At 41.6% G+C, this 24,084-nt stretch overlaps 1 protein-coding gene across 1 annotated transcript; it reads right to left on the bottom strand.

Moving 5' to 3' along the window:
- Positions 1-528: 528 nt before the first annotated feature.
- CLN5 (CLN5 lysosomal BMP synthase) lies at positions 529-24,045 on the bottom strand. Its single transcript, XM_075850259.1, has 4 exons — positions 23,672-24,045; positions 16,290-16,464; positions 3,614-3,839; positions 529-2,776 (listed from the first exon to the last, which is right to left on the bottom strand). The coding sequence occupies exons 1-4, from the start codon at positions 23,776-23,778 to the stop codon at positions 2,283-2,285; spliced, it is 1,002 nt and encodes a 333-aa protein (XP_075706374.1). The 5' UTR covers positions 23,779-24,045; the 3' UTR covers positions 529-2,282.
- Between the last annotated feature and the right edge of the window lie 39 nt (positions 24,046-24,084).

The raw sequence follows: 24,084 nt of genomic DNA, 5'->3' as shown, positions 1-24,084 counted from the left end.
TGCTGCAAATTCAACAAATTACCATTTTAGTTCTCTTTACAACCTTTAAAATGTTTTGATCTCTGTTGTGCATAATAATTTGAAACAGTTCATTTTGAGTTTTTTACTTCTAGAAAAAAAAATCTGTTATTATTAGGAGATTTGTTCAATAAAATTTGCATTATACTCCAACGGTTGATGGCTTGAAGATTATACTGACTGTCATTTGCATCGACTATTTAGGAAAATCAGCGAAAAATAACATTTGCATAATAATTTGGAATGTGGTGTATAACCAACATCACGGTAGATACATTAAAGAGAAATTGCTTTTGCCATAAGTTTTATTTTTTCCTTAAACAGGCTTTGTCCACAAAAGCAAAAAGATAGCAAAAATAAAAAGTCAAGAACCTGCCATCTAACTAACTGCTTAAAGGATATTTTAGGAATATAAATCCTTCATTTTTGGAAAACCGAATATAAAACATTACAAAAATCTACTTTATTCACAAGGAAACTTTATTGTAAAAAATATTTAAATAATGAATATGATTTTAAATAAGAATTGCTAATATGTAAATAAGCTTAAAGAGCAATCCCCCAATAAAATGTTTTTCACATAATCATTTGTGATAAAATCCAAAAATGAAACAGGTCGGTTCAATGAATTCGCATTCCTTACCGATGCCATGTGCATTTTTTTAGTGGACTTCTATAGGATGAAGACAACAGTGAAGGAAATCCATATTCCTAAGATCACTATTATTGTATTGCTCCAGCAGTCAATAAGGGAAAGTGGAGAGTAATACCAGCTAAACTTGTGTGTAGCAACCTTGGAATGTAGTCTGGGCACTTCACTGAGTGGCAGGATCTTCTAGTGTTTGACTAGGATCTTCTAGTATTTATCATTTTGACTAACAAAGTTTATTATGTAAAACGCTACCTTAAAACTACAGTATATTTCTACTATTCAAAATTACTAAGGGCCTGTTTACATCACTGCTCGAGTTCTATTCAACCTTTCCGTCAGAGGAACCAATGAACGGCAAGCCGAACGGAAACAATAGCTTTCGTATGCTTTACTATTGTTTACGTTCCATAAAGTTTCAGTTTTTTTTCACAGAAACAATAGTGTAGTCGACTACTTTACGTAATGCAAACAAACTGAAACACACTAAAACGGAAGCATTACTATTGAAATCAATGGCAATGCAAACGGAAGCTATAGTTTCCTTTCATTGGTTCCTCTGACGGAAAGGTTGAACGGAACCCGAACGGTGATGTGAACAGACCCTGACTCTGCTGCAGTAACGGAATAAATATGGCTTAATTATTATATATATTGGTAAGTTGAAGTGTAGCTCTGCAGGGTTTGCAAATTAACACTAAGGCCCCATGCACACGACCATAAAAAGTAAGTAATTGCGGACCGTAATTACAGACCCAATCACTTCGATTGCCCACGGACACCTTCCCCTTTATTTACGGGAAGGTGTCCGGGCCGTATGACATGTCCTATCTTTTGCTTTTCACGGACCGTGCTCCCATACTTTATATGAGAGCACGACCTGCAAATGCAGGTGGCTGTCCGCAGCAACCGGCCGTGCCCGAAATCGCAGGCAGTGATTACGGGCACGGCCATGTGCATGGGGGCCTTAAACATATGTGTAAGGCCGTACATGCAGCCAATCACGGACCTCGGTGGTGATGCTAGAATATACTGCATCGGACCACTAAGGCCAGTGATAGTCTGCAGCTGTTATGTGGATGTACAGAACGTCATCACTGCAGAAAAACAAAGACCTGTTGGCACCACCGAAGTATCGGCTATGGAACGGCATGTGATTTACAAGGGAGTAATGTTTATTTATTTAATAATATTTACTGCAGCTTGTAAAATAAACGAAACTATCGTACAACCCCCTTTAAGTTACTTATCAACCACATGACATCCTATTTGGGTGAAGACCATGTAGTACATGGAGCTGCACACCTTGACGTGCTCAAAGGAAGGGTTTATCTGATATACAATATACTGCCTTTCTAAAGGCTTCCTATTAAGGGGGCAGTAAACTTGCTGTGCCAGGATAGAAACAAGGGGGAAATATGCAGCTGGAAGAAAGATTGCAAATTGGATTGTTTAGTGGTCCTTTGAAAATAAAAGGAACAAGCTCATGAGTTGCTATGTGCAAATCCTCCACTTTTCCCCAGTGGTAGTTTTGATATATCATCTCCAAAGTGTTGTTTACATACATGGATTTTACTGAAGATATGTGATTTGTGACCGTACAACCAAACCCATACTATCTGTATGGGAGGGGAATTTGCTCATAGGTTATCTTAATATAAGGAGGCTTCATGGGTAAATACCAATATTCAAAATTATAATACATATAAAATGTGTTTTCTAAGACGGCCTTCCCATATATATCTAGAATGCTCATGAGAAGTTCTGGAAAGGATTGATGGGGTCTGTAAGGGAAGTAAAAGTTTTGAATATCAGATGCCAAGGTTTTATTTCCATGTGGGCCAAAGATTGAGCTTTCGTTCCCTAGATAAATAGGCTCTCCACTGAACAAGAACAAGCGCGTGTAGTTTGTTTGTATATTCTTCTTAAATGTAGCCCCAAGCTCTGAAAGCTTTTCATAAGTTCGGAGCACAAACTTGCTACAGTCGTACGAATCAAACCACACAGATGAGTTCGGTCCAAATGAACCCTGCACAGTCCACGTCTCATAATAAATGCCAGTGTTATTATCCTCTCGTATCCATTCCGCCAGCTGATTAAAGATAGAGCCTAAAAGGGAAAAAACAAAACTCTTAAAAATTAAAGAACGTAAAAGTCTTTCGAAGATTTCCTAAATGACTGCAAAACCAAATAAATAACAACATTTAGCTATATAAATCACCAGCAAAAATGCTTGTTTAAATTGGCAATGTATGTCCTGTCATTCATAAGAACCTTTGCAGTCACATGTCGTCTATAGCGACGTCACGGAGGCAGCCTGTGAGTCTTGAATTCAAATGTATGGGTACAAATGTGCCCAGTATACATTATTATAGGGCTTTAATTATTTCCAGAATTGTATTTCTTACAGAATCATGTAGATACTGTAAATGGAAATACACGTGTTGCTCTGCTCTGGAATGATCAGAATGAACTTCCACAGGGAAAATCACTCAAACCATGCCATGTATTCCCCTTCAACCACCAGCATGAAGACAATGAAAAATATTTGTTGGATCATGGGTGGTTTGACCCACGTACAGCAAGCTTTAGTAAATCTCCTTATTGAATTAAAATCAGTTAGTTCCACCATTTTTGGATAGGGTGAGCCAGCGGCGTAACTTGAACCTTCTCGGCCCCAATGCAAAGTCTGTAACAGGGCCCCCACCTACCATATATAATTTATAATACTGATGTCTTCTTATGCGGCTGAGGGGCTTTGGGCCCCATTAGGCTCTAGTACCCGGGTGCTGCCTCTGCACTCCCTATAGCTACGCCCCTGGGGTGAGCCTTTGCATTTTCACCACTGATTATATCCAGGTCTCTAAATAGTGATCTTATCAAAGTGACAGCCCTGTCTTCTCACAGATAACCCCAAGTTATACTAAACCTTATTTTTCCACTTACCTGATATCGTAGCTACAGGAACTAAAGTGCCATTACTTTTCCAGTGCTGATCATCTATTCCATCAAGGAAACATGCTGCTCCCTGATTGCACCAGAATGGCTCTGGTATGCCAGGCCTGAGATGCGGGAATGTGCAGTTACCCAGCTGGAAGAGTTCATACCATTCTGCTGTATAGTTCTGTCCAGTTAATGTACTCCGGAAACCAATGGCATCATGCATTATTTTCTAAGTAAAAAAAAAAAGCTGAATTTAGTATACATAGAAAGCCCTTCTAAATGAATCTTTTTATTTAGTATTTTACAAAAAATTAATTTAAAGTTTGCAAACTCCACAGCCTCTCTTTACTAGGGCCTCTAGCAGCTCTAGTCTCGTATTACACTGCCCCCTCATCTGGTTATCATCCATTACACATAGACTACTTCACCACTGTGAACTGCCCGGTGCCCATGGTACCCTTAAGCCGCCACGGTTTACAAGTAAATTTTAGATATTTTTCTATGGATGCCAGAATTTCTGATTTCTACTTCAGACATTTAGTCGGCAGTAGCCAAGCTGCTTTTCCCCCACTCTGCTGTCAGCATGGCCACACCAGCTTTAACTTGAACAACTGAGTCACTTGAGACAGACTGTTTGCTATGATACCTTGCCCGGGTGCTACAGCCTTTTAAGGCTAAACAAACTTTTACCGCTTCCGACAAAAAAAAATAGCTATGAAATAGCTTCGCATAAGCAGAAGCATTGAGCAGTTTGAAAATCTCTCCAGTCAAGCATATCGCTAAAGATATATATTATTTTTTAATTTACATGCAGAGATTTCAGAATAATTTTAAAAAGTAGTAGCTACTTTTTTTCCTTGACAGAGCAACATTAAAAAAATAAATCATAGAAATCAAATGAACGCTTCAGGATTCATTTTTTTTGTACAGAATCGTAATATTACCACCCTCACTCTTGGCCCCGTCCCTATGGCAGCGTGATGATGCTGCTGCTGGTGGGCCCATAGTACCTCCACATCAGGCATCTCCTTTGTTGTTTCAGTTGTGAGTGTGAAAGACATGTCCACACTCCATTCCTGTTTGGTCTGCGGTGGGGCCGAAGGTCTAGGCTATATGTTTTTTTTATTTAGCCCTCTTATTCATGAAGAATAAAGAGGACTTTCCAGTGTGTAAAAAAACAAAAGAAGGTCCCTCCAGCGTTGACCTGGGCTTTGCTGCATGTAAACACTGCAGTGGCGCTCAGGTTCGTACATGGCCCCCCTCTCTTACTCTCTGTGCAATGTATGGGACACCTGTACATTGCACAGAAAGTGTGTCCTGACTGGCCGTGTCAAACTGCCATTGTTCAAAATATATGCATGAAAATATGATACATAGTCCAAAAGCTGTGTAATTATATTGCATTAAAGGGGTTTTCCCATGAGAGACATTTGTGACATTCACAGGATGTGTCATAAATGACAGGTAGATGCACGTCCCACCTCTGGACCCGCACCAATCTCCAGAACGGAGCCCCCTAAATCCCGTTCAGCCGCTCTGTGTTGCGGCTGAATGAGGTGAATTCCGACCAGGAGTTATGTAAACAGCGTAACTCGCTGAGCTACGCGGTTTCCGTAACTCCGATAGTAGTAAATTGCAGTTACGGAATGCGAGCGTAGCATGCGTACTATGCTGTTTCCGTAACTTCCATGGGACTTATGGAAACAGCGTAGCTCAGCGACCACATAACCTTTCATGGTCGGAATTCACCACATTCAGCCGTAACTCAGAGCGGCTGAACGGGATTTAGGGGGCCCCGTTCTGGAGATAGGTGGGGGTCCCAGAGGTGGGACCCGCATCCAGGGCCGGACTGGCCATCTGGCAAATGTCATATGGGCAGGTGAACAGTGGGCCCCCTGCTGGTCGCCCAAACAATTAGCACCGGCGGAATGCTGCCTCTCTGAGGGGGCGGCAGTGCCACTGAAACCAACCGCCGCCACCCCCTTCTGCACTAATTGCACCGGCCTTACAATGACGATGCTAGCAGCGCAATGTCATCGCGCCACTTCCGTTGTTGAAAGGCACCGATTGACGGGGCAAATAATTCTGCCCTGCTGATCAGCGCCGTTGTTCAGCCCCAGCAGACCTGTTCAGAAGAAAGCAGGCATGCATTGATACAGGACGGCATGGGAACGGGATCAAGATGAGTATGCAAAGTTTGTTTTTTTTACACTTAAAAGTGTGAGTGGCATCATCTATAGGGGGGGCTACATGTGGGGTAAAACCTACAGGGGAGGCTTTACATGGGGCCAAATCTACAGGGGAGGCTATATGTGGGACACTATATAGAGGGAAAGCTATATGTGGGTCACTATCTACAGGGGAGCTATATGTGGGACACCATCTACAGGGGAGCTATATGTGGGACACCATCTACAGGGGAGCTATATGTGGGACACCATCTACAGGGGAGCTATATGTGGGACACCATCTACAGGGGAGCTATATGTGGGACACCATCTACAGGGGAGCTATATGTGGGACACCATCTACAGGGGAGCTATATGTTGGACACCATCTACAGGGGAGCTATATGTGGGACACCATCTACAGGGGAGGCTATATGTGGGGCACCATCTACAGGGTGCACCGTGTGTGTGTGTAGGACACAGTGTATGGTGCTATTATAATTAGAGGTGCAGTGTATGGAACTATTAGATTTAGGGGGGTGTGTCACATTTACAGTGTGTGTCACCATGAGAATTTTATCTTCGGTTATAGGTGCAGAAATGTTTGAATAGTGAGAAGCTGAAGACATCTGAGCGGGAAACTACAAAAATAGGCCGTGGCCTGGAGAAGTCATCATAGAGGTCTGGACCGGATGGAGAAGAGAGAAAAAGAACAACTAGAATCTGAGACGTCACCAGTGAGTCACTTAATGTAAATGTTTATTCTGCCTCTAATCAGTAATGTAGTCACTGTATGATCTGCAGCGAGATGATGCGTGGTATGATTTTTTTTTTTGTGAAACAGCAACTCCCAGCATATCCTTACCATTGTTCGGTCCATGCTGGGAGCTGTAGTTTTATGCCGTACAAACCTATACGGCAGGGGTTGCACTAAATTGAGCTGTATTTGTGCTGGTGCTGTATTTATGTACTGAGCTTTGTTCTGGTGCTGTATATACGTACGGAGCTTGGTTCTGGTGCTGTATATACATACTGAGCTTGGTTCTGGTACTGTATATACATACTGAGTTTTGTTCTGGTCCTGTATATACGTATTGAGCTTTGTTCTGGTCCTGTATACACGTATTGAGCTTTGTACCGGTACTGTATACAGGCATTGAGCTTAGTTCCGGTGCTGTATATATGTACTGAGCTTTGTTCTGGTGGTGTGTGTGTGTGTGTGTGTGTGTATGTATATATATATATATATATATACAGACACACACACACACACACACACACACACACACACACACTGAGCTTGGTTCTGGTGTTGCATATATGTACTGAGCTTGGTTTTGGTGCTGTTATGTAGGAGCTTGGTTCTGGAGACATATATGTCAGAGCTTGGTTCTGATGCTGTAATTAAATAGAATATATTTATAACAATATTACAGGGCATATGGAATGGTTTTCAATTCATTGTGTATTTGGGAACCTGTCAGGTAGTTTTAACCCCTTGAACCGCCATCATGGGGTTATACGTGACCTGACAAGATTTCCAAACATTCCCCTGTATGTTTTGAGATGCATAAAAATCTATAAAATCAACTTTTAAACCGGCATACGCTATATGCGATTTACTCAATAAAGGGTCATGGGGCGGTGCCGCTATCCTGAAGAGTCACATAATCCTGCCTCCAAACCCAATTTTCCATGCTTGATTGACATCCCCCTGGCTGTTATATGTCACTCACAGTCTCCTCCAAGTTTCTCGGATGCGCTATTGCCTTGTACTTCTTTAGCGCACACCGTGCAGTAAGGTGTACTCTGCCCGGCTGCACCATGCATGCCAGTACAAGGCAACAGCAAATCCGCAAGATTTTGAGGAGGCTGCTAGTGATGTAGAACAGCCAGGGCGATGTTAATCAAAATCTAGGGGGTGTCATTTCAGCAGAGAAGCTAGAATCGGCCCTGTGGTGAACACATGCACCAACATTACAATAACTGTGGCCTCCTGGTGTTTAAAACCACATCTTTTCGAGATTTATTGCGGTGTACTCTGCAATGATGGGAAGGAGCACTGCAGAAATGATAATCAGCTCTAGACTGCTTTTCTGCACTGATGCCTCGCTCATTAGCGCACATCTCTGGCGCCAGAGAGGAAAAGGAGAATCAGTACCTGCCCAGTCTGCATGTACAAATCAAACCAAACACTGGTTGGCTGAGAATCAGCCAATCAGTGATGGGCTTGCTCTTTCTACTGTCCCCTGAGCACAAATATGCATTTGTGTGAGTTTTGTGTCTTCTTCGAATGTATTAGTGACATTTGTGTGCGTGTTGTTTTCAGTGTGAGTGTATGTGTGGTATAGGTCTAGTGTGTAAGTGTTATGTGAGGTATGTGTCTAGTATGTGAGTGGTGTGTACAGCATCTGTGGCAGGTGAGAGTAGTGCGTGTTCAACATGTGTCCTTGATGTGGGTAGACAACGTGCGGCATATGTCTTAGGTGCGAGAGTGGAGGATATATCCTAGGTGTGTGTGGTGTGCATGTGTCCAAGGTGGGAGTAGTGCATGTGCGGCATATGTCCTAGGTGTGCGTGGGAGATGTTTTCTAGGTGTAAGTGGTGTGCGTGCACATGTGTCCTAGGCGTGAGTGGTGTGTGCGCGCGCGCGCGCGCGCATGTGTACTAGGTGTGAGTGGTGTGCGCGCGCATGTGTCTTAGGTGTGAGTGCGCATGTGTCCTAGGTGTGAGTGGCACGAATACAGCATGTGTCCAGCTTGTGGGTTGCATCCGTGTGTCATGTGTCCAGCATGTGAGTGTTTGTGCATATACCTGAATATAAAATTTAAATCATTCTATTTAGTTACAGTATGGTGATATTATAGCATTGTATAATGGTATAATTTTCAATATATACATCAGTATTAGGCCATGATCACGCAATCAGGATTTGATTATAACCAAGTACCTGATACCACACCTAAATCCGTTTCAAATCCACTAACATTCTGCATCCATTACAAGTGAATGGACTATTTTAAACCCCATTCACATGCAGCGAAAATAAGTGTTTGAATTTTTTTCAGCTCCGCAAAAAAAATCCTCTAGAATAATGAGCATGATCATTATTCTCGTGGAAAAGCAGTGGATTCGTTGGAGTGATCAGGAACTATTCCTCTTTTCATTTACACCTGTTTTAATGAATTTCCCCATGTTTTGTATAGCTGAAAGGTGGTCCCATGTACTCTAGCCCAACACTGGTGGCTGCGTATGGCCTGCGGTGGGCCGGTCTGCTTAAAAATGCCTGGGCCGATTTTAAGTCCCAATCCGGCCTTGTCTGCATCTATCTGACATATTTATGACATATCCGGTGGATATGTTATAAATGTCTCATGGGAAAACCCCTTAACGACCGACGTATAGTGTTTTTACGTCGGCCGTTCAGGGTAGTTCTTCTGAAGTGTCGGCTTTTCACGTCGGCACTTCAGAAGAACTTTTCTGTTATCGTGCGGGGATCTCCTGAAGACCGGGCTGTTAGTAACAGCCTCTGGCTTCAGGGCAACGATCGGGGACCACTAGTAAATGCCGCATCTGAGTGGTTTAGGAGGGAAGGGGCCCCATCAGAGCGGTTTTCGCGGGGATATCCTGAAGTCTGGGCTGCTAGCAGTGGTCTCCGATCATATTTAACTCCTCAGTGGTTTGGGAGGGAGGGGGCCGCATCGGAGTGGTTTTCCCGGTCATCGGGTAATCTGCCTCTGAAGCCAAGGCTCTTAGCAACAGCCTTGGCTTCAGAGTGATGATCGGAGACCAATAACAGTGGTCTCCGTTCATGTGAGCACTGTGAGAACCATTCACAGTGATCACAAAATGAAAAACTAAGTGTTTCTCCTACCTTTCTCTCTGTCTCTCCTCACACTTGTTACTCTTTATGAGAAGAGACAGAATTTTACCGTGACACCAAAGACACTAAATTATAAAAAATCTAATATATAAACTTCAATTGCATACCTAGGCTAGGGTTATCCTTAGGGCACGTTCACACGTGGCGGAGTTTTTCCGCTGCAAATGTTGGTGCAGATTTGGGGCAATTACGGAACGAATCTGCACCAACATTTGCATATTTGACAGGTAATTCAGATGTTGCAGATATCACAGTGGACTTACCACAGATTTCAGTTTTTGCATTGCAAAGGCTGAAATCCGCAGTGAAATTCCGCTTCTTCTCCGCAACAGACAGTGCATGCTGCGGAGGGAAAATTCCGCACCACATCCTATGGTCCGCAGCGGAGTTTTCCGCAACGTCTGAACTAACTTTCCTAAAAATGGATAGAAACAAATGTAAAAAACGGCCGCTGGAGAATTCCACTGCGGACTGTCCGCAGCGGAATTCCACAGCAATTCTGCCACGTGTGAACGTTCCCTTAGGGTTATTCTAGGTTCCATTCTAGGGTTAGCCTAGGGTTAGCCTAGGGTTCAGCCAAGGGTTCAGCCTAGGGTTAGCCTAGGTTCTTTGTGTAGCGTACGTGTGACGTCTTTTTTTTTTTTTTTTTACGCAAAAAAATACACAAAGTTACAAAAAATATATGTAAAAAAAAAAAAAGTTTTATAGTCCACGTGTTTGTTTGACATCAGTTTTTTGTGGAGCGTGCTTTTGTGACGTCCGTGTATTTTTGTGGGAAAAAAAAAAAAGTAAAGAAAAAAATAAAAATTTGTCTGCGTGTGCGTCTGGTTACAGTCTTTGTTGTACGGGTGTGTAATTACAAAGGCCCATAGAAGGTTCACGGTGGAAGAGGCATACGCCCTGTTAATTTCTGACTCTGATGAAAGCGATACAGAAAGCGCGTCCGAGGTAAAAATGTTGTCTACCAGTGATAGCGACGACAGTGATACGCTTTCTGCAATTCAAGTGTCGCTGCAGAGTCCACAAGCACAGGGCATGTCGCAGAAGTACCACAAAACACGGCCCACTCTATTCCCCCAGAATATATTTAGTGGGTACCCACAGAGTCATTTACCCCTAATATCCCAGGATTTATTGCCACACCAGCGATAAATATTAATGTGGAAAATTTTACAGCCCCCGATTTTTTTTAAATATTCATTACAGATGAACTATTGGAGCTGGTTGTCAACCAAACCAATCTGTATGCTCGCCAATTCTTTGCTGAAAAGCCAACGTCCTCCTATGCAAAGCAGTGGCACCCCACAAATACTGGCGAACTTAAAAAAGAATTGGGGCTCATCCTCAACATGGGGTCAGTGAAAAAGCCCTCAATCCGGTCATATTGGGCAACCAGCCCTACACATACCACACCTGTTTTTCCAGCCGCTATGAAGGAGCAGATATGAAGTGCTAATGCGCTTCCTTCATTTTAACAACAATCACCAGCAACGTAGTGATCCCGGCAGTGACCGCCTATATAAAATAAGTCCCCTCATAAAAACTTTGGAGGAGTCATTTATGACGGTGTACAACAACAAAAAAAACCTAGCGGTGGATGAATCGCTGATGAGTTACAAAGGCAGGCTCTCATTCCGCCAGTACATCCCCTGAAAGAGAGTAATATATGGGGTTAAAATCTACAAGCTCTGTGAGAGCGGTACAGGCTACACTTCTGCCTTTAGAATCTATGAAGGCAAAGACCGTGATATTACCCACATTATTAACTCATTTACTTTCACACTGTTTTTGTAGGGAGAACCAAAAGGGAGGGTTGCTTATTGGATAATGTTTCACTGTAAAAATGCAGCAATACTGTATTTTCTGGAAAAAACTATTTTTTATTTCTTTCCACCTATTAAAAATACTCACTATACCCCTAGATTAATATTAGCAGGACATTTCTACTTGTCAAAATGACCTGCAGTACCACGGCAAATATAGTGTGGTTCCCCAAAATCAGCTCTGGCGTAAAAAGTCCTCCAAATGCCAAAACGGACTCCTTCTATGATATGCCTTATAACGGGTCCATATAATAGATTAGACACACATATTTGGTATCGCCATACACGGGAGAAATAGCAGAATGTGGAAAGGTGTCACTTTTACCAGTATGTCATATGGTGTTTCGAAATGACTTAAGAAAAGTGCCACTTTTGTAAAAAAAAAAAAAATACAATTTATATTTTTTTTGGCCCAAGTTTGGACAAATTCTGTAAAAAATATGAAGGGTTAAAACGGAAATTGAACCACTAGAAATAGAATTTAGAGTGTCTAGTTTGTAGAACACAATGTTTTTTTACCATTATTTATTGGACTTCAAGTCCATTACCCATACATTACTACCATGGTGTAAAAAACGAAATTAAGACATTTTAGTGCGCAATTGTAAAAAGGGGCACTTGTGTTTTATACTAGATTTCTAGTCAAAAAAAATAAACTCTAAGTCAGGTGCCCTTATGATCAGGATAAATGAAAAAATATATTTCAATACATTTGTATGATACAATTACTTTTATTTTCAAACGGTTAAATTTGAAATGATGAAAAATCTCAATTTTTCTTTTTTTTCTGTCTTTCCACGGCTATAAAAAAAAAGTAAAAAATGTTACCTACACATATATACCACAAATAGGAAGCACTACATGTCCCAAGAAAATAGTGCAAAATTCACATCGATACTTAAAACACATACAGACTGCGTTACATCTGGGAATAGCAAAACTACGAAAATTGCTCTGGTCACTAAGGTTTAAAACACCCTTGGTATTAAGGGGTTAACATGTAAACACACAGACAAAACAAAAAAAGATATGATTAAAAACAAAAATCAAAAAGCACCAAAAATGGTGCTTGACAAATACAGGGGGGTACCATCCATAATAAGTAATGCCCACCCATAGGTATTACCTACCTGCTAGGATTAGAGAAAGGGTACTCTATGGATAGGTATCACCCTTTCAGATTGGAGATACCTATTGCTTAACCCAATGCATTTCTGATATGATCTTTTGTTAGGCACATGGCTATTTTGATTCTATTGGGATTGATCACATACAGTGGAGGAAAGATGTATTTATTTGATCCCTTGCTGATTTTGTAAGTTTGCCCACTGTCAAAGTCATGAACAGTCTAGAATTTTTAGGCTAGGTTAATTTTACCAGTGAGAGATAGATTATATATATATATATATATATATATATATATATATAAAAAAAATAAAAAATCACATTCCCAAAATTATATATATTTATTTGCATTGTGCACAGAGAAATAAGTATTTGATCCCCTACCAACCATTAAGAGTTCAGCCTCCTCCAGACCAGTTACACGCTCCAAATCAACTTGGTGCCTGCATTAAAGACAGCTGTCTTAAATGGTCACCTGTATAAAAGACTCCTGTCCACAGACTCAATTAATCAGTCTGACTCTAACCTCTACAACATGGGCAAGACCAAAGAGCTTTCTAAGGATGTCAGGGACAAGATCATAGACCTGCACAAGACTGGAATGGGCTACAAAACCATAAGTAAGACGCTGGGTGAGAAGGAGACAACTGTTGGTGCAATAGTAAGAAAATGGAAGACATACAAAATGACTGTCATCGATCTGGGGCTCCATGCAAAATCTCACCTCGTGGCGTATCCTTGATCCTGAGGAAGGTGAGAGCTCAGCCGAAAACTACACGGGGGGGAACTTGTTAATGATCTCAAGGCAGCTGGGACCACAGTCACCAAGAAAACCATTGGTAACACATTACGCCGTAATGGATTAAACTCCTGCAGTGCCCGCAAGGTCCCCCTGCTCAAGAAGGCACATGTACAGGCCCGTCTGAAGTTTGCAAATAAACATCTGGATGATTCTGAGAGTGATTGGGAGAAGGTGCTGTGGTCAGATGAAACTAAAATTGAGCTCTTTGGCATTAACTCAACTCGCCGTTTTTGGAGGAAGAGAAATGCTGCCTATGACCCAAACAACACCGTCCCCACTGTCAAGCATGGAGGTGGAAACATTATGTTTTGGGGGTGTTTCTCTGCTAAGGAGAATGGATGGAGCCATGTACCATCAAATCCTGAGTGACAACCTCCTTCCCTCCACCAGGACATTAAAAATGGCTCGTGGCTGGGTCTTCCAGCACGACAATTACCCGAAACATAGAGCCAAGGCAACAAAGGAGTGGCTCAAAAAGAAGCACATTAAGGTCATGGAGTGGCCTAGCCAGTCTCCAGACCTTAATCCCATCGAAAACTTATGGAGGGAGCTGAAGATCCGAGTTGCCAAGCGACAGCCTCGAAATCTTAATGATTTACAGATGATCTGCAAAGAGGAGTGGGCCAAAATTCCATCTAACATGTGTGCAAACCTCATCATCAACTACTAAAAATGTCTGACTGCTGTGCTTGCCAACAAGGGTTTTGCCACCAAGTATTAAGTCTTGTTTGCCAAAGGGATCAAATACTTATTTCTCTGTGCACAATGCAAATAAATATATATAATTTTGACAATGTGATTTATTTTTTTTTTTTTATATAATCTATCTCTCACTGGTAAAATTAACCTAGCCTAAAAATTCTAGACTGTTCAGGTCTTTGAAAGTGGGCAAACTTACAAAATCAGCAAGGGATCAAATACTTATTTCCTCCACTGTATATTTTTGCTTGATTTCTTTTCATAGATCCCTCCTTGTATGTGCCTCTTATGCTTGATTGTTATCTACTGTGTTTTGGGTTAACATTAGAGATGTGGTCATTACTTATAATGGTGTATACCCCCTGTATTTGTCAAGCACCGTTTGGTGCTTTCCAATGTTTTGAATAGTCTTTTTGTCCGTATCCTTGCATGTTGATACAATAAAATTACATATCTTTTGTACCATGGATAATATTTGAGTGCATTTTTTGCCGGATAAACACACCGCTTTCTTTTCTATTTTGTACTATTATTAGCCATTGATGTAATTCTGCGGTGCCAGTAATTTATTGTTTAGGTACAAACTGTTATTGTGACACGGCCGCTGGAGAGGTTTTTTTAAAAAAAAAACATTGAAAGCCTTCTTATTCTTAATGAAGAGGGCTAAATATAAAACATCTAGCCTGGCCCTCTAAGGCATGCTGGACCCGCCGCAGACGACATAGGAGTGAAGTGTGGACCCATCTCTTACACTCAGCAGCCAACCAGCCACTGCAGCCAGCCAGGTATAGGGCCCCTTGGTTTTATAGACAATCTATTTAGGCCCCAGTGGGATAACATATGTATCTTGCACAGACTAGCGCTACCAGGATCTATAGGGGCTAGTATGCGGAGAAATACATTTGTTGTCCCAAAGGAGCCATAGATCACTACTGGACTGAAAGTGGTGGTTTATGGGATAATCTCTATACAAAGTAAAACAGTGGAACTTTTACTTTGCAACTGCGTAGAGATCAGGCCATATACCAGCGCCATCAGTTTCTATTTATTTATTTCTGTTACTTATATAGCGCCAACATATTCCACAGCGCTGTACAGAGGTCCTTAGTGTCCCCATTGGGGCTCACAATCTAAATTCCCTATTGGTATGTTTTTGGGGTGTGGGAGGAAACCGGAGCACCCGGAGGAAACCCACGCAAACACAGGGAGAACATACAAACTCCATGCTGATTTTGGCCGTGGTTGGATTCTATGAGGATAATAAATCCATGAACATGCTATTTATTATGCTGCATTTATGTAAAAGGATGAAGTTTAATAAAGTAATATAAACATTCTGTGGATAAGCTGTATATATTATTAAGGAATTGCTGGGCATTATGTAAAAGAATGGGATTCAATAACACATGAAGGTATATATTACTTTATTAAACCCGATCCTTTTACATAAATGCAGCATGTACAGCAATTCCTAAAAGTTTATCGGTCATGTCACCTATAAAACGTGGCTGCATCCAGCTATGATGCTCTATGCTGGGAGAAAGCGACCAACATAATCCATGCAGATTTCCTGTTGCCGCCACCAGCCTCCATGGCGGTTTCTGTGCTATAGTTATTAATAGCTCGGTGGCAGGACGAGGACGGCGGTCTCATATATATCCGGCCCCTTTTCCTGGTGCCAGTTCACTGAAATGTTTTTGTTATTTTAGCAAAAAACAAGAAAATGGAGATTAAAATCAAGAATCGTCCCTAAGCTTGAAGAAAGAATGAATAAATAAATAAATAAATATTGAGATTGTATTTTTACGTGAGATCACTCAGCCCTAGGTAGAACAAGTTATCTGCACCAAAAACCATATTACAAACCACAGAAAAATGCTCAGTTTTGCCGTGTGGTAATTGGCCACTTAGAACACTCCATGCCATTTGGCACATGAGAATACTCTTTAGGGTGTCCGTACACAACGATACTGTGCCGTGCATCCCAAACTAACGCACCAAAATCACACACTGTTTTACTGTAAAATGCCGCAAATTTGCGATGTATTTTTTTTGGCTGCACAGCTTATACTGGTGAAACCATGTGTTTTACCTGTACGAGCCATGCAGACAAAAAAAAATAAATAAAAAAATCACAGCACCTATTAAACATTTCTTAATCCAATAAATTTATACATACAAAGTGTCCAAGCAAATCTCCATACTTGAATTCCCAGACTGGAGCTTGCAATCGTAAAACCTCAATTATATCTTCATTCTTCATTAGGGGAATAGAGCCATCTGCATATCCAGTAGGACAAAATGTGTATTGGGCTTGACAGTACGGATCAGACCTGGGTCGATGGTCAAAACGCCTGTAGAAAGGGACAATAAAATATACTCTATAAAAGGACTAACTGTACATTTACAAAAAAAAAAAAAACACACACATAATTATTGTATCCCCTTTCGTAAATTATAAGAATATCACTGAGGGGTTCAATGACCATATTTAAAGGGGTTGTCCAGTCCCCAAAAACTGATGGCCTATCCTCAGGATAGTCCATCAATATCTGATCGGTCAGGATCCGACTCCTGCAGTCCCTTAACCCCTTAAGGACGCAGCCTAGTTTGGGCCTTAAGGCTCAGAGCCCATTTTTCAAATCTGGCATATTCAGTGTTTGAGAAAAATTGCAAAATTTAGAGAAAATGTAGAGAAAATTGCATTTTTCTGAATTTAAATGCATCTGCTTGTAAAACAGATGTTATACCACCCAAAATAGGTACTAGTTCACATTTCCCATATGTCTACTTTAGATTTGCACCGTTTTTTGAACATTCGTTTATTTTTCTTGGACGTTACAAGGTTTAAAACGTAAAACAGCAATTTCTCATATTTTTAAGAAAATGTCAAAAGCCTTTTTTTTTTTAAGGTACCTGTTCAGATCTGAAGTGGCTTTCAGGGGCCTATGTATTAGAAACCCCCATAAACACCCCATTTTAAAAACTAGACCCCTCAAAGTAGTTAAAACATTTAGAAAGTTCTTTTTAACCCTTTAGGCATTTCACAGGAAATAAAGCAAAGTGGAGGGGAAATGTGCAAATTTCATTTTTCTTGCGGAATCTAAAATTTTAGAAAAATGTTTCTGTAACACAGAAGGTTTTACCAGATAAACACTACTAAATAAGTATTGTCCAGATTCTGCAGTTTTTAGAAATGTCCCACATGTGGCTCTAGTGTGCTCGTGGACTACAACACAGGCCTCAGAAGCAAAGAAACACCTAGTGCATTTTGGGGCCTCTTTTATTAGAATATATTTTGGCAGCATGCCAGTTTTGGAAAGGTGTTGAGGTGCCAAAACAGTAGGAATCCCCTAAAAGTGACCCCATTTTGGAAACTACACCCCTCAAGGAATTCGTTTTTGGTTGCTGTTACCATTTTGACCCCACAGCACATATTTGAATTGGGCTGTGAAATTAAAAAAAATGACATTTTTTCCAACAACATGTCATTTTTGATCAAAATTTCTTATTTTCACAGGGAACAAAACACCCCATTTTGTTGCCCAATTTCTCCAGAGTGCGGCAATACCCCATTTGGCGATAAACTGCCGTTTGGGCCCATGGGAGGGCTCAGAAGGAAAGGAGCGCTATTTGTTCTGAGTTCAGATTTTGCTGGATTGGTTTTCGGGTGCCATGTCGCATTTGCGGAGCCCCAGAGGTATCAAAGCAATGGAAACCCACCAGAAGTAACCCCATTTTAGAAACTACACCCCTCAAGGAATTCATTTATTGGTGTTGTGACCATTTAGACCCCACAGTTTTATGACAGAACTTATTTGAATTGGGCTGTGAATTAAAATAAAAAAGAAATAAAAAAAATGTAATTTTTTTCCAATAATATGTAGTTTTGGCTCAACATTTCTTAGTTTCACAAGAAATAAAATACCCAAATTTGTTGCCCAATTTGTCCTGGGTGCGGTAATACCCAATTTGTGCGGATAAACTGCCGTTTGGGCCCATGGGAGGGCTCGGAAGGAAAGGAGCGCTATTTGTTCTTCGGAGTCCAGAATTTGCTGGATTGGTTTTCGGGTGCCATGTCGCATTTGCGGAGCCCCAGAGGTATCAAAGCAATGGACACCCCAAGAAGCGACCCAATTTTAAAATCTACACCCCTTAAGGCATTCATCTAGAGATGTAGTGAGCATTTTGACCCCACAGGTATTGTCTAAAAGGTAATGTGCAGCAGATGGTGCAGTGTGAGATTTTCAATTTTCTATATATGTATGCCATTTCAGTGTCCAATATATTATGCCCATCATAATCCACCGGAGACATACACCCTATAAATGGTAATGTGGGTTCTCCTGGGTACGGCAATACCCTACATGTGGCGGTTATCTGCTGCCTGGGCAAACGGCAGGGCTCAGAAGGAAAGGACCACCATTTGGCCTACTGGGGATTTTCTGGTGCTAAGTCGTGAATGCAGAAACCCCTGAGGTACCAGTACAGTTGAAACCACCGAGAATTACCCCATTTTAAAAACGACACCCCTTAAGGCATTCATCTAGAGGTGTAGTGAGCATTTTGACCAGAGACATACACCCCACAAACTGTAATGTGGGTTCTCCCGGGTATGGCAATACCCTCAATGTGGCTGTTAACAGCTGCCTGCGCACACAGCAGGGCTCAGAAGGGAAAGATGAGGGGGGATAAGCTGTGCGGAGTGCATCATGGTAAGTAAAACTGGGGTACATTAAAAATCAAAGCATGTATGATAAATTTTAAAACACTTTCATACAGAGCCCTGGTTTTTCGGGACACGTGTCACATTGATATATTCTGTCATTCCTTATCCCCCTCTTACAACAGACTTTGCACCTCTTTTTACTTTTTCCCCTTCTTGCCAGTTTGGGGAACTTCTCCTGGATAGTGTTGCCCTGGTACGATGCGTGTGGCATCGCTTCCAGCAGTACTGGGTGCCCCCCTTCTTGGTCCTTAAAGATTAGGTTCTTGATAACATCCTCTTAAAATTCCAGGAAAGTTCCCATCTGGCCTGTACATCGACGTAGCACGTATGCGTTGTACAATGCCATCTGAATGATGTGCACGACCAGCTTCTTATACCACACCGCATGGCGCTGCAGGGCTTGATCTGACAAGTCCACCCCTCCCATGTACCTATTGTAGTCCAGGATGCAGTCTGGTTTGGGGGTCTCTGTACTGGTACCACGTACAGGTACATGGGTATTGGTGTGGCCATGTATGGTTGTCAATACAAGGACATTTCTCTTGTCCTTGACACACAATATGTTGCTGCTAGATTGTGCCCTGCTCTCACCCCTTCTGAGTGTTTGCCCAAGCAGAGTCTTAGGGAGGCCTCTCAGATTTCTTCTAGCAGTGCCGCATGCCGCAGTACTTCTGGAAGCGAGGCACTTGAAGAGTGGGACGCTGGTATAAAAATTATCCAGGTAGAGGTGGTAACCCTGGTCCAGCAGCGGGTGCACCAAATCCCACACAATTTTTGCATTAACTCCCAGTAAGGGGGGGGGGGGCATTCTGGGGGCTGAATACTGGTGTCCTTCCCTTCATATATCCTAAATTTGTAGGTATACCCTGATGCACTCTCGCACAGCTTATACATCTTCACGCCATACCTTGCCCTCTTACTTGGCAGGTACTAGCAGAATTGAAGCCTCCCTTTAAAATGTACCAGGGACAGAAAAACACGTCTCAGGGGGTGTATGCTTGGGAAAACCGGGCACTGGAATGGTCTAATAGGGTCTCCGCTTATACAAACGCTCAAAACTGGGGTCATCTCGGGGTGGGCACGGCTCATTGTCAGTATAATGTAAGAAGCAAAGTATTGCCCCTTTTTCTTTTTTTAGGTTCCAGTTCAGTTCTGAAGTTGCTTCAAGGGGCCTATATATTAGAAAACAGCCCATTTTAGAAACGAGACCCCTCAAAGTATTCACAACAGCATTTATAAAGTTTATTAACCCTTGAAGTGTTTACAGGAATTTAAAGCAAAGTAGAGGTGAAATTTACATATTTATTTTTTTTTGGCAGAAAATCTTTTTTATTACATTTTTTTCTGTAAAACAGAAGGTTTTACTAGAGAAACACAACTCAATACTTATTGGCCAGATTCTGCAGTTTTGAAAAATATCCCACATGTGGCCCTAGTCTGGTAATGGACTGAAACACCGGCCTCCAAAGCAAAGGAGAACCTAGAGGATTTTGAGGCCTCCTTTTTATTAGGCACCATGTCCGGTGAAAACCCCCCAAAAGTGGCCCCATTTTAGAAACTAGACCCCTTGAGGAATTCATTGTAGTTTTCATGGGTCGCATGCGACTTTTTGATCAGTTTTTATTCTATTTTTAAGAGGCGTGTTGACTAAAAAAACAGCAATTCTACTATTGTTTTTTTACAGTGTTCACCGTGCGCTATAAATGACATTCACTTTATTCTGCAGGGAGATACGATTATGGCGATACCTTATGTTTATTGTTTTTTTTATGTCTTATGGCGTTTGCACAGTAAAATACTTTTTGTAAAAAATCATTTACTTTTTGTGTTACCTTATTCTAAGCCATAACTTTTTTTATTTTTCCATCAAGAAAGCCGTGTGTGAGGACTTGTTTTTTACGTAACGAACTGCAGTTTCGATCAGAAGAATTTTTAGGTACATGTGGCTTTTTGGTCTCTTTTTATTCTATTTTTTGGTAGGTGAAATTACCAAACAATTGTGATTCTGATATGGTTTATTATTAATTTATTTTATGCCGTTCATCGCACGGGCTAAATAATGAAATAATTTTGTAGTTCAGGCCGTTACGGACGCGGCGATACCAATTATGTATAGTTTGTTTATTAATAATAATAATAATAATAGGACGGATAAGGGAAAAAGAGAGATTTTTACTTTTAAAACTTTTTTTTTTCTTATTTTTACACAACTTTTTTTTACTTTGTCCCACTAGGGGACTTAAGGGCAGGAGGCCCTGATCGCAATTTTAATACACTGCACTACATGCGTAGTGCAGTGTAAACTGGAGCTGTCAGCTACTCACTGACAGCAAGCATAGTGGGTCCTGGCTTTGTCAGGACCTGCATCTATCTGACATATCCTGTGGATATGTCATAAATGTCCTTTATGGGAAGACCCCTATAAAATGCCACGGTCGCTATTGACCGCGGCATTTAACTAGTTAAATGGGCAGGAACAGTGCCATCGCTGTTCCTGGCCGTTAGAGCAGCGTGTCAGCTGTAAAACACAGCTGACATCTGCAGCGTATGGAGCGGACTCAGCGCACAAGCCCACTCCAAACATCATCCCCTCCCCGCTCCACGATGTGCCGGCACATCACGGGTCGGTAAGGGGTTAAGTAAGGAGCGGTCAGGGGGTGCTTGACTGCCGACTATAAGAAGCAGGGACTTTTTATCAAGATTTATTCTTACTAAAAACTGCGTCTTATAGTCCAAAAAATACAGTATGTGTTATTAGTTTTGACACTTACTAAATTAAACCACTTTTTTGGGGGGAAAAAAGTGGCTATTTTATTTTTACTGTAAACTTTATTTTTATAAACCTTATTTAACTATTTTACTTTTTTTTTTTCTTGGTCCCACTAGGGGACTTCACTTTGCGATCTTCTAATCGCTTATATAATGCTTTGGTACACTTAGGCTGGATTCACACGAGCAGGTTCGGTCCATAATGGACGGAACGTATTTCGTCCGCAAGTCCCGTACCGAACACACTGCAGGGAGCCGGGCTCCTATCATCATAGTTATGTACGACACTAGGAGTCACTGCCTCTCCGTGGAACTACTGTCCCGTACTGAAAACATGATTACAGTACGGGACCGTTGTCCCGCAGCAAGGCAGGGACTCCTAGCATCGTACATAACTATGATGCTAGGAGCCCGGCTCCCTGCACTGTGTTCAGTCCGGGACTAGCGGCCGAAATACGTTCCGTCCTTTACAAGCCGAAGATGCTCGTGTGAATCCAGCCTTAGTATACCAAAGCATTATTGCCTGTCAGCATAAGGGTATGTTCACACCGGCTATTTTCAGATGTTTTTCAGACCATAAACTGCCCGAAAAACAGCAAAAAATACGGGGGACTGAATGCCTCCAAACATCTGCCCATTGATTTCAATCGGAAAACCAGCGTTCCGTTCCTACAGGGCATTTTTTACACGGCCGCTTTTAAAGACGGCCACGTAAAAAAAAACGCCTAGGAAAACGTAGTGCATGTCACTTTTGAGCCGTTTTTCATGGACAATATAAAAACAGCTCCAAAAACTGCTGTAAAAAAGTCGCAAAAAGCGTCTGGAAAGATCAAGAGCGGTTTACCCTTGAAATCAGCTCTGTATTTTAAGTGTGTGAACATAGCCTTAAACTGACAGGCAATTAGGCCTAATAGGCAGCCGTGGAAACCCAGCGCTATATATATATATATATATATATATATATATAAAATTAATAATAATAAAACACAACTGGTATCGCCGCAGCCATAAAAGTCCAAATTACAAAATGACATTATTTGACATGCACGGTGAACGCCGTAAAAATAAATAAAAACCCACCAGAATCTTTTTTTTTGTCACATCATCTTCTACAAAAAAATTTAAACAGTGTTTAAAAGTTTCATGTACGCCAAAATGGTACCAATAGAAAACTACAGCCCGCCCCACAAAAATATAAGCCAGAATCTTATTGAATGGGATCACCTGAATCTTATTGATGCGCAGAAAAAAAAGCTGATATGCAGTTTTTACCGCACGGTAAATGCCATAAAAAACTAAACCCCAATAAATATGGGGGAAAAAAAGAAAATGAAAAAAAAATTTATGTTTCTTTCCCATTCCACCCCACAGAGAACTTTTTTCCAGTTTCCTACTACATTATATGTTTCAATGAATGGTGCAGTGAAAATTTACAACTTTTCCCGCAAAAAACAAGCCCTCATACAGCTATAAATTATACAAAAGTTAGGGCTTTTGGAATAGGGGGGGGGGGGGAAGAGAGTGATAAGCTCAAAAATTACTACGGCGGGAAGGAGTTAATCGTCAAGTTGACAGCAGAGTGTGTTGGTTCTACCAATATTATTTACGGACCTGCATAATCTATTATTTTCCCGATCTATTTCTAGAAAACCCCTTTAGGCCAGGGCTCCATTCCGATTATACGCACGCAATAATCACACATGCGTGGCCACTCACAGCGCCAAGTTGTTTCCAGAACTCTGGAGGCTATCGGACATTTATGGCACATACTGTGTATATACTAGTGTCGGAGATGGGAATACCCCTTTCACTCATGAAAGGAAAAATACATAAAAGTATACAAGGCTGTATTCGCACGCCACAAATTTTGCCGCGAACAGTGGCAAAACCGCGACGTGTAAACATTGCCTAACAGGAGGAACAGGTGTGTTATGTCTCACTATAAATCATATCTAAAAGTTCTACAAAAATAACGTGTTGTCTGATGACAGAATAAGCTGCAGCTCTACACAAGTATGAGCACTGGCAATGAGGGGAGCACTGGCAATGAGGGGGTCACTTACTTGTACGGCACCGGCCACCGCACCCCTGCTGTGCTCCACACGAACAGCCCAGTCAGCAGCAATACTGCGGCCGCCCGCTGCTTATACTTATCCCAGTGATGACCCATACCCCTGACAATGCAGAGCCCACTGTACTGCCTGCCGTCCTGCTGCCTCCTCACCACACACTTCTACTTCTCTATCATATGACCAGGAAGACACACGCATATAGAGTCCGTGACCTGCCCTGCGCTGCGCTCCACATTACATTCATACCCTGCATGAGTATTTATAGTATAACACAAGAAACAGCCACATCAGGCAACTCCAGCACATAGAGGTCTACACTGCATCTTTATTTAACAAGGTGTCTCTTGCCAGGATCAGACATGGCCGAAAGGCATTCGAGAAACCTATAATAGGCAGTTGATTAC

Source organism: Rhinoderma darwinii, chromosome 2 (assembly GCF_050947455.1).
Source record: "Rhinoderma darwinii isolate aRhiDar2 chromosome 2, aRhiDar2.hap1, whole genome shotgun sequence".
Lineage (NCBI taxonomy): Eukaryota > Metazoa > Chordata > Amphibia > Anura > Rhinodermatidae > Rhinoderma > Rhinoderma darwinii.
The sequence above is the reverse complement of the archived record's forward strand: the minus strand, read 5'-3'. Positions and strand labels throughout refer to the sequence as shown.

Bases quoted from the DNA above. Each gene is read 5' to 3' on its own strand.
- CLN5 (XM_075850259.1), bottom strand. From the start codon at position 23,778: ATGGGTCATCACTGGGATAAGTATAAGCAGCGGGCGGCCGCAGTATTG. The intron at 3,840-16,289 runs GTATGTATAAAT...TTTTTTACTTAG, and splicing joins GAGATTTGCTTGGACACTTT to AAAATAATGCATGATGCCAT. The intron at 2,777-3,613 runs GTAAGTGGAAAA...TTTCCCTTTTAG, and splicing joins TCCTGTAGCTACGATATCAG to GCTCTATCTTTAATCAGCTG.